At 55.4% G+C, this 10,935-nt stretch overlaps 1 protein-coding gene across 1 annotated transcript; it reads right to left on the reverse strand.

The window, feature by feature from the left end:
• Positions 1-696: 696 nt before the first annotated feature.
• Positions 697-10,918, reverse strand: PRDX6 (peroxiredoxin 6). The gene is made up of 5 exons (XM_063343778.1): positions 10,753-10,918; positions 8,027-8,183; positions 3,619-3,765; positions 2,867-3,013; positions 697-1,420 (listed from the first exon to the last, which is right to left on the reverse strand). Exons 1-5 carry the CDS (start codon positions 10,842-10,844, stop codon positions 1,289-1,291), a joined length of 675 nt encoding a protein of 224 aa, XP_063199848.1. The 5' UTR covers positions 10,845-10,918; the 3' UTR covers positions 697-1,288.
• Positions 10,919-10,935: the final 17 nt, after the last annotated feature.

The raw sequence follows: 10,935 nt of genomic DNA on the forward strand, positions 1-10,935 counted from the left end.
ACGTCGCAGGTGGCTGTGGGTGCCACCCTAGGATTAGGCCCTGTGGGGAGGTGACCTCATTGCATCCAACGCATTGCTTACCACAAGCATCAACCCTACTAGTCCCCGCTTGCTGTGGGGGACATTTGTGCCCTGAGCCAGCCGATTTCTGTAACGGCCGCTTGTTTTGAGCGTTGCTGATTGATTGCAACGCAAATTGCTGACTGATGCTCGCAGGCAGCCTACGGGCTATTCGGTGAGCGGCTTTCTTTCCTAGCATTGTATTAAAATATGGCTCATCTCTTGGCAGATCCAAGGTGTAGGTGCGGGAGAGCAGGGAGGAGTTCAGACGGCTTGTATCATGCCCGCTCGTGCCCTGGGACGCAGGGGAGAACCCCCCCACCCCGCAGCTAACGGCAGGCCAGGCTGAGGCACGGTCCCTAAGCAAACATCTCCTCCTTCCCACCACCGAGGCTCTGCCACAAAGCATGAGCAGCACGGCTGCTCTGGGCCCGCTGCCTCGTCTGAAATGATGTGCCCTGAGACAACCTGCGTTTCCAGAGTGTCTTATTTACAGAGAAAAACCCAAGGGCAACCTGTGCCGCTGCCACCCACCCGTGAGCACGGGCGCACATCCCAGCTGCGCGGCCCAGGGAACAAAGTAAACGGTGCAGGGTGCCGGGGACATCAGCAGAGGCAGGCGAGGGATGCTGCAGGTAGTACTGAAGATCAGTTTTATTTGCTCTATTCCCTCTTCCATAAAACCTGAAAGCAACCAACTTCCAGCAAGAGATGAGAAAGCAGAAGTGAGAGATTTGGCTCTGCAGCTCCTCCCCTACGCACTACGCACGGGACCAGACAAAGGTGTTAACGCGTTAGTGACGGCTGCTCCGAAAGGCACGCAACAGTTTGGAGCCCCCAAAAGCTCTCTGATGGGAGGCGTGTGAGCCCAGCAGGACACCCCTCCAGGGCCTGGCTGCTGACACCAAGCTTCCCACCGTGCCTCCGGGAAAAGCCCGGCAGGCGCCAAACAGGAGACTCCCCAGCGTGAGCCCTGGAGCCCCCGCTGGTCTGCTAACCTCTTCCTTGCAGGGCTGATTCAAGGCAAGGAAACACCCAGGGTTTTAATTTTGAGGGAATGTGGGGGATGAAAGGGACGGGGAGGATTGGTTTAGTATTGTGATGTGCCATCGGCATGACAGTACGAGGCTGCCGATCGTGTGGTGTCAGGGAGGCAGGAGGCTGGCCACAGGGAAGGCTCCTGATGCCGAACGACCTGCAGCCCAGCAGGACGGATGGGCAGACCCGCTCACTCCGGCTGCGGGGTGTAACGCAGGTACTTCTTGCCCGACGGGAGGTCCTTTGTGAAGACTCCTTTGGGAAAGAGCTTCTTGGCTTCCTCGTCAGGTAGGGTGGGCACGACCATGACGCTGTCACCAGGCTGGGGAGCAAACGGGAACTGTGAGAGCAGCAGAGGAGCTGGCAGGATTCGATGCAGGTGGCATGTCCCTGCTGGCAGGTGACAGTGCCTCCCCGTGAATGCTCAGCCCCACGCGCATCCCCTGCAGCTCTGCCTGGAGCAGGCAGCGAGGACTGAGCAGGAGCTACACCAAGAGGTGGCGGTGATGGCAAAGGGAGAGTTGTGCTGTCTGCCAGCCTTGCCAATGGGATCCCACAGACCAGCTCTTCCCCACAGCACTCCCACGGGAACAGGGAGTAATGAGTGGGGAATTTGGGCATCTCTACGACGCAGGAGGGAGCACAGCTTGCTCCAGTCTGCTCGTCCATTCCTATTGCTCAGGCGCCCCTGGACAGGCGGTGCTGGCTCCCCCTTGACACGCCAAGCCCCGGGGAAAGGTGTGCTTCCCGGGGAGGTGGGCTGGGGGGTGAGCTGTCCTGACACCTGTCCCGAGCTTATACTGCGGGAGACAGGAGTCTTCAGAGGCAAGGCTGTCTCCATGCCCTGCTTCGCCCCAGGAAGAGAAGGTGCTGTTTGTTGTACGCTCAGCACATGGACACTGGTGTTGATGGGGGGGGAGGCGCAGTGAAGGGCACCGATACCCCAAGTTACTCAACCTCCGAGGCTTGTGCCTACGGGGCCTTCCTGCCCAGAAGGAGCAGGTGTTTCGAACAATGCTCTGGGAGCCTGGTCCTGCCTCGTAACACAGGAGGACTTCTGTGGCACACCACGGAACAGCGGGCGTGTGTCCTCTGGCTCCAGACAGGCAGGCTTCCCCAGTAACGGCTATCAAAGCCAGCAGCCGTACAGGTCCAGGAGCCGAGCAGCTCTGCTGGGCTAAGGAAACACCGGCTAGCTAAAGCAGCCAGACTGTGCTGCTTGTTCCTGCTTTATCTTGGCTGCCCAAACTGGTTTTTGGGGAGTTTGAAATAGTGCTGCTGAACAGGGATGGCCACAACTAAGCAACTTCAAGTTGTAATTTTCCACAAGGAGAGGACTCCGTTGGGTACGTGCTGGACAAAGTTGGGCCGTGCCCATACTGGCCCTTCCTGGCTCAAAGGCAGGAGAGCAGCAAGCCAGCCCAAGGAGGGGCGTCCTGTGCTTGCTGCTTCGCTGGCTTTGAGTGGACTTTGGCACACTGACATCTGGTAATGCCCTCCCTTATCACAGACAATGACGGCAGGACCTGCCTTGGCCCGAAGCTGATAGCCAGAAGGGCCACTTGGCCCCAGGGACCGAAGGCAGGGAAGGGAGGTTCCTATGGCTGACTCCAGACTGCTACAGCCCTGGGGCCTGGGCTGGGATCTAACTCATATCCCAGGACCTCAGCAGCTTTCCCCACCCCATGGGTCCCCCTCCAAGGGAGGCTGGTTGATGTTCCACTGCATGTTTTCAGTGCCCAGCTGTGAGCTTTGCTCCCCTCCTCACCTTCCAGTCCACAGGGGTAGCGACCTTCTTGTACGCCGTCAGCTGCAGGGAGTCCACCACTCTCAGGATCTCGTCAAAGTTTCTCCCGGTGGTGGCTGGGTACAGGATGGAGAGTTTCAGCTTCTTATCCGGGCCAAAAATGAACACCTGAGCACAGGGAGATAGGGTCAGGGGCTGGGCAGAAGAGGTTTTGTCCACCTGAACTGCTGGATCTGCTCAGCCCTGCTGCTCCTCCCTTTCTTGGGAGGCTGCCGGCTTGATTGCAGGTGTTGGGACAGGGAAGATGCCATGGGGGGTATCTCCTAGAGCAACAAGTAATGCCCAGGCACAGAGAACACGGTGTTTGCTCTGGGAGCTTCTGTCTCCAATGCCAGCTTGTTTTGCTATGGGAGCTGCTGCATATTGCTGCATGTTTCCTCCCCTTGACCTGTGCATTTCTGATGAAAGCATGGGAGGAGAAAGGGAAAGTCCGGCAGATTAAGCACTTTTGTCCCCTCTGTGCTAGGACAGGCACAACCAGGATGAGCTGGCAGCACGATGGAGCTGTTGCCAGCAGGCTAGAGCCCCTTCCTGCAGCGCAACCCACGGATCTAGCCCAAGGAAGTCAACCTAGTTCCTGAAGATGGTCACGTCCATCCAGGTAAGCTGCCCCCAACTTCAAGCCCAGCCCCACAGACAGATGGCAGGATGGCAAGCAATGCCGACTGCTGAGAAGGCTGCCGTGCAATGGTGCTCCAGGGCCAGGTACTCACCACGCGAGCAGTCAGGGGCATGCCATCCTTGTCCCGCTCATCTGGGTCCAGCATGCCCAGCTTCACAGCAAGCTCCCGGTTCGCATCAGCAATTATCGGGAAGGGGAGTTTCTCCTCGGGTTGCCCCCCGTTGTACGCATTGATGTCCTGCAGGGACAAAACCATCAGCATGCTCATGCTCTCTGTTGTGGGTTCCACCGCAGGAGACAGGGGCCAGGCAGGGAGACCTCCATGCAGGCTTTACATGTACAGGGCAAGCTTCTGCAGAGGGGCCATGCAGAAACATGTTCAGCAGCTGCTCTGCAGGAGCTTGGGACAGCACAGCCAGGGGCTCATGGCATTCCATGAAGTTTCTCTGCTTTCAGAAACCAGGTTTCAAGAAACAAACAAGAAACCTGTGTGCCAGGCTAGACTCTGCCTTGTTCTTGGAGACGAGTTGTTAGGCTGTCTGTGCGCACACCCTGTCACTCACCTCTGGAACTGCCCGTGGACCAGCTGCTTTGCCCAGGCAGTGGGTACAGAGATATAGGGAAATCCTGCCCGTGCTGGTGACACAGGGAGATTTACCCACCCGTTCCCTGAGAACAGGTGTCCCTCTTCCAACCCTCTCCCAACTTGATCTGCTTCACAGGGAAACTGTATTTTGAGTGTTTCTGAATCTGGTCTGGCCTTGACCAAAGCATTCAAGTTTCCTTGCAGTTTGTGGTACTACCTGTACGGGTCACACCGAGCCACGGTAGGGTTGGGAGGAGCCTGCTCAAGGCAGCACAAGCAGAGCAGCTGCCAGCGTTAAAGCAAGCTTAATCCAAGGTTTCTGCCCTAGAACAGAGCTGCCTGTTCCTTCCATCCCCTTTATGCTACAAGGGGACAAAACTGACTCCAGCGCTGACACCAGCCTCCCGCGCACCACTGTGGTGCATTATCAGCTGAGCTGATAAACCGAATGTGCAAGTCTCTCCGCCTTCCCTGGGCTCTGAACGCTGGGGAACAGGCCGCGTCGTGCTCAGAGGGAACTTGGGGAGGGCAGGGCTGGAAATACTGCCCCTTGGCACTGCCCACTGCTGCTCAGAGCACGCCAGAGGCAGCAACAGCAGGCAGGCCCTGCACCACTCCTCAGCCCCCCCAGGCTGACGGTGGTGACATCAGGGGCTGTCACTCTGCCCCAGCTGCTCAGGATGCTGCAAGCAGGTCAAGTGGTGCACACGTGGCAAGATGTTTCCTTTCCAGCTTTTCTCTTCACTTGCTTTCTCCCCCGGGCTTCCTGAGTCAGCGCTGCACTGCAAAAAGGGGCTGTTTTATCTCGGCTGGGTTGCGGTCAGGCCTGCCTTGGAAGGAAGGAATCGGTTCTGTTCTCCTGCAGACCTGCCTCGTCAAAGCAGAGCGGGAAGGAAATCAGAGCCAGAGAGGCCAGACCAGGCAAAACGCTCGTGAACGCCCCACGGAATTGCAGGAGGCTGCAGATGAAGGTTTGACAGTGATATCCCCCTGTCTCTTCAGAGTGGGGGATGGAGGATGAAGAGAGCTTCTGAGAAGCAATATCCAAATGCTATGGACTGTAACTCATTCCAAAATGCACGTAATTTCATGACCTGGGGATCTCTGCACAAAACAGCCTCATAAACCCCACCCTATTTTGCAATAAGACACCCAAGACTTACTCACTTCCCTATGAACTATTTTTCTTTCCAGAGTCCCAGATGAAACCAGACATCACTGGAGTGCTTTATTCGCCCCGACTCACCAAGGCGAAGGTGTTAGTGGCCAAAGAGAGCATTGAAACCTCCTCTGCCATGCCAGTCAACCCTGCTTAAGGAGCTCATGCATTCAGCCAACCCCTGGAGAAGCAGGGCACAGACTGGGGAGGAAGGAGAGTAGGATCAATCCCTGGGTGAATTACAGGCTTGTTCCAAGTCCTGGAGCAAGCCCCTGGGTCTCGGCTAGGGATGGCTAAAACCAGCAGTGACATCTTTGGCTGGGAAAGCAGAGCTGAGCAAAGTGACACGAGAATTATTGGCTCTGCTCTGGTCCCACCTTTCCAGGCCCCATCTACCCACTGAAATTCGGCAGCAAAGCAAGCAGAAGTCTCTGTTGTTTCATACAGGATTTCAGCCATCCCTCCTGCCCGCTTGCTTCCTCACGGCCTGTGCTCCAGATAAAAACAGCTTCATCCTTTTAGTACTGCTAGGAGCCTCATCCAAAGAGAAAGCATAGGCATGTAAAGGAACGTTGCACAGAGAGGTCTGCCTGCCCAAAGTTTTGCTCACTTTTAGGACTTCTCTCTGAGTTAAGATTTAGGTAAGGAAACTGCAGTTTCTAGATCCCAATCTAGACTGCTTTTGTCCAGACAGGCAGCTTCTGCCAAGGCTTGGTATCTGTTAAGCTCTTTTTTCGCCCAGGGCTGGGCAGGAGAACCTTTGGGACACCACCCCTGGTCTCAGACTTGCGGCAAGCCTCAACAGCCACCTTCCTAGTTCAGCTCTTTGGCTCTCCGCATTATCTGAAGTTCTTCTCTGCTTTGTCAAGGACTAAGGAAAAGGATCACATGTACGGGCAAGGTCTAAGAGCAGAGCAATCGCATCCCTGTCCTCTCTTATGCCCTCCATGATGCACACATGCTGCGTTCATTGCTCCTCCGTGCTCCTTGCACCGCTCATGGTGTCACAGCCTGACAGGGTTAGCCTGTTCCCCGGCTAAACAGCCCAGTTTCTCTGCGCTGAAGCAAACCTGCCCAAATCTGCAGGCAGCTTTGTTCCCCCTCTGCACCTTTTCTTGTTCCCTTGTAGCCTGCAAGATGGGCAATTTCAAACACAGGCTGCATGGAAGAGTCCAGTCTGCTATGGATTTGCCCTCACCAATTGTATCTTCTGCTCTGGATGATCTTCAGAGTTTTCTTTTTGACAGGTGCTGAGCTGACGTTTCCAAACCACCCTCTCTGAGGCCTCTCCCAACCTGACAGAAAGCTCACCGCAGCTTGGACTGCTGCCTTCTGCCTTTCTCCGTGTTCATTCTGGAAGGTTTTCCAAACGTGCTGCTCTGCCTCCCATCAGTCAGCGTCGAGAGGCTGTTCAGCAGCTTCTGGTTTTACCCCAGGTTGTGCTGAATACCACAGCATCAGCAAAGTCAGCTCGTGGTTCATCTCTTTTCTGGATCACCCAAGCATGCTGAACCCCACTCGTCCCTGCAGAGCCTCAAGGCTCTGCTCCCTTGACACAACCCATCACTTCCTCCTGTCTCCCTGCAGAAAAGAGCCTGCCCTTTGCAAAGCTGACGTCTTTGAAAATCTTCTTGGAAATTTGAGGACTCTGTAAAAGTCAGCCATACCCTATAGTTCTTCAAAGGACTCTAGCTAACCAGGACATGAGACTCCCTTACAAAAGCAAAACCCAAAATTTCCATTATATTTAACGAGATGTTATTTGCTAATTCGACTGGTGGTTTCAGTCAGTTTGATCAGCGCAGACACCTCGTTAACTGGTGTGGTATTTGTATGCTGTTTTTCCAGGCCCTTCTGAGGTTCGGTGGGACATCGGCCATGCACCACTCGGCTACAAAGGTCAATTTAAGCAATGAGGCAATTAGGTAATTTCTGAAGCCAGTCAGACATGAAACAACTTTTGAGTGTGGAAATTTCTCACCTTTACTACCTCTTACTGCATGCGTGTCTCAACTCTGGAAAATGCATGAGAACAATCCCAATTTTAAGTGGCAGGTTATTCACCCAGGGATTTTTACACTCTGGCCATATCTGTCTGAAATTCTTATTTTACACCCCTACCACCTATTAGCCCTGGAGCCATACTCCCTGGCAGCACACCATTGCTGAGGCTGCATTTGAAGTTCCTTTTATGTTCCTTCAGCAAGCTATTTCGTTCCCATCTTTTTTTATACTCCCTTATGACGGTTTTATATTTAACACAATCCTAGTTGTGGTTTTATGTTTAACATGCCCCTGTTTGTTCTCTGTTTTCTTTTCCCTGCCTGGGCATGAATCACACCCTTTGAAGACTGCCTGTTCACTTCTGACTCCTTCTTTCCTTTCCTGTTATATTACAGAACTTTTTGAGGCTCTGTGGATAAGATTGCCTTCCTCTGAGCTTCACATACGTTTTACCCGTTCAGGTGTTGGTGGGAGAGCCGTAATACTGTTTTCCTCTTGTTTCCAAGTGTCAGTGCACAGAGTGCTCTGGACTTTGTGGAATGCTCCATGAAGATGGAGCAGACCTTCCTCCTCCTGCTCTGTGTTTTACCACCTCCTATCCTACATGCTTTGAGATTCAAGTGTCTTACAATGTTATCCTCAGCAGATATGTAGTTCCAAGACCATGCTCTGTTCTGCATGGGCTTTTCCTCTGGCCTTCAGAGCAAGGCAGCAGCACAAGCTCCCCTCGCACCTCCCCACGGCCCGTACCTTGCTCCAGGAGAGGTGGTCTTGGACGCTGTCAATGGAGAGGGCGATCATCTTCACGTTGCGCTTGCTGAACTCGGGCGCCAGCTTTGCTGCCCGGCCAAGCTCTGTGGTGCAGACGGGGGTGAAGTCCCGCGGGTGGGAGAAGAGGATGCCCCATCTGAAAGATGAGAGCAGGAGATTGCTTTAGGGCGAGATGTCATTCCGGTTTGTACTGCAGACGAAAAGCTGTACGGATTGCACTGCACGGAGACTAGTGCGGGAACAGCTCAGCTCTCTGCTAAGTGGAAATCCTGTCCTTCAGAACTCTTCCTCCCCTATTGCTAGAAGCCTTCACAAGATGAGCCCTCTTCATCATGCTCTGAGAAACTCCCTGTGCCTCACTCCCCCTCTCCCTCCAGGATCCCCCAGGGAATGCTGGAATAGCCCACTGTTCCCGACGTGGAGGTGGACACTATGCCGTGTGGGGAAGTTTTGGGGGAGCCACACGTACACTCTGTACCCCAGAGACCACACGTGCGAGGGCACGTAGACACCAACCTGCCATCCACGTTATTGCAGAGATCGTTACTGATTTACAAGGCTATTCACGACCCTGTACACCTCCTCATCAACCGCTGAGAGGAGAAACACCCCTGGATATCATGCAACTTAAAAGAATGGGATAGGACCAAACCTTAACCACAACTGCTGCCGCGAGCTGCTGAATGTACTTCGTGAAAAAATAAGAATTAATCAACTAATGGGGGAGGTCAGAAGTTACCATAACGTTATGGCTACAGTTACAACAACACCACCACCTGTGCTTTTGCCCACCGCTTCCCACCAGTGGATTTTGCAGTCTTTAGAGCAGGCAAATACAAGCCGCCCCACTTTATAGGTAAGGCAGCCAGGGCACAGAGACCAGCAGCAACGCAGCCCAGCAGCGAGACGGGCTCATGGCAAAACAGCTCCCAGGTCGCAGGAGTTTCCAGAGGCTGACAAAAAGCCACCCCCAGCACTTAAAATTCCCCACCAGGGACTTGTTGCATCATTTCTCAGCTCAGCACTCACAGGGCGTACGGCACTGGTCTTCACCTGGCCCCCAGCGCTCAGTAAATACAGCCGCATGCCACAGCATCTGGGGAAAGTCCTGTCTTAGAGATTTGGGAAGGGAGTTGAAGGGATGAAGAGAGCATCCTGGAGCTCTGACAGAGCCATGCAATTGCCACGGCTCACCGTGAAGTTACAGAGCAGCTACCTGGCCACTGGTGCTACAAGTCTCTTTATACGGTAAGTATACTACTTAAATAAAAAGGCAGCAAACAACCGAGTAGAGGCTGGCCAAGAAAGCTGCCATGGGGGTGATCACGCCGGAACAGCCAATTTTAAGAACCCTGCAGCTTTTTTCTTGCTAAGAGGGTTCGTTTTTCCCCATTTGCCCAAGCTCACAACACTGACAGAAGCGGACTCAGATGCCGATTCAAGCCTGCCAAGCGCCGCCGGGAGCAAGTCCCAGACGCGCCGTGCCAGCACCCTCCTGCTTGTGCCAGAAATGGAGGAACAGGCTGTGCGGGAAACAGCGCCTGAAGGCACGTGGCTTTCCACCTCAGGCTCAAACAGGGCCGGAGCCCTTTGCCGCTGCTCGGTTACACACCTTTGCCCACCCGGGCTCACTCACAAGGGGCGTAGGTGACACATGAGCTGATCTCTGGGACTGGCCTGGACCGAGCGCTGCTCTGGCAAGCCTGGCTTTGCCCTTCCCCAGGCTCCGACGTTTTCAGAGCAGCTCTTCCCTCTCCTAGAGGGCTTAGCTCACCCTCTTGCCATAGGAGATGGGGGATGATGGGGAGAGGTGTCTCTGCCCACTCGGAGGGGTGCATGTATGCCCTGTTGTCGTGCCCCCCTGGAAAACCGCAATGCCTGGCTGGCCAGCCGGGGTGTAGTGGCCTCCCTTGCCCCCAGAGCACACCCGTGAGGGCTGCTGCTGCGGCTTGACGGGGAAAAAAACACTTTTGCAACAAGGCCGAGGCACAGACTGGCCCAACTCTGCCTCCTGACGCTGGTCACGTCCCCGTGGGAGGCTCCCACCCGGGGTCGAGCTGGACTCCCACACGTAATCACAGAATACTTTTGGACCTCTAAAGGCCATCTAGTCCAACCCCCCTGCAGTGAGCAGGGACATCTTCAACTAGATCAGGTCGCTCAGAGCCCCGTCCAACCTGACCTTGAATGTTTCCAGGGATGGAGCACCCACCACCTCTCTGGGCAACCCGGGCCAGTGTCTCACCACCCTCATGATAAAAAATGTCTTCCTCATGTCTACTCTGAATCTACCCTCTTTTCATATAAAACCATTACCCCTTGTGTTATCGCTACAGTCCCTCCCCGTCCTTCCTGTAGCCCCCTTTAGGGACTGGAAGGGGCTCTAAGGTCTCCCCGGAGCCTTCTCTTCTCCAGGCTGAACAACCCCAACTCTCTCAGCCTGTCCTCACAGCAGAGGGGCTCCAGCCCCTGCAGTATCTCGGTGGCCGCCTCTGGCCCCGCTCCAACGGGTCCAGTGAAAAAAAAGCCACCCCACAGCCACATAATTCACCGTCGTGCTCGTCTGGAAGGACACCCTTCCCCCTCGGTGCCCGGGAGCCAGGCCCGGCTGGGCCCGCCGGCGTGGGGGGGGTGTGGAGCTCCCCGATCTCCCGCTGTGCTCCCTCCCCCCCCCGCTCCAAATCCCCCCTCCTCCCGGCGCTCACGAGTCTCCCAGGAAGTCGTGGAAGCGGATGCGGCCCTGCGTGGTCTCCGCCTCGAAGTTGGGCGCCTCGTCGCCCAGCAGCAGGCCCGGCATGGCTGTGGCTACGGCCGCGGCTCCCGCTCCCTCCGCCGCCGGGGCTGCCGCCGCCTCTGCGCGTGCGCGGGGGCACCGCCCCCAACCCGGC

The sequence above is a fragment of the Chroicocephalus ridibundus genome, chromosome 8 (genome assembly GCF_963924245.1).
Source record: "Chroicocephalus ridibundus chromosome 8, bChrRid1.1, whole genome shotgun sequence".
Taxonomy (NCBI): domain Eukaryota; kingdom Metazoa; phylum Chordata; class Aves; order Charadriiformes; family Laridae; genus Chroicocephalus; species Chroicocephalus ridibundus.

What these genes read in the sequence shown, in the direction of transcription:
- PRDX6 (XM_063343778.1), bottom strand. Translation starts at nt 10,844, where the DNA reads ATGCCGGGCCTGCTGCTGGGCGACGAGGCGCCCAACTTCGAGGCGGAG. An exon ending in CACGACTTCCTGGGAGACTC is followed by an intron (nt 8,184 to 10,752) that starts GTGAGCGCCGGG and finishes CTCATCTTTCAG; the next exon opens with ATGGGGCATCCTCTTCTCCC. An exon ending in TGCCCCTGACTGCTCGCGTG is followed by an intron (nt 3,014 to 3,618) that starts GTGAGTACCTGG and finishes CCCTGTGCTCAG; the next exon opens with GTGTTCATTTTTGGCCCGGA.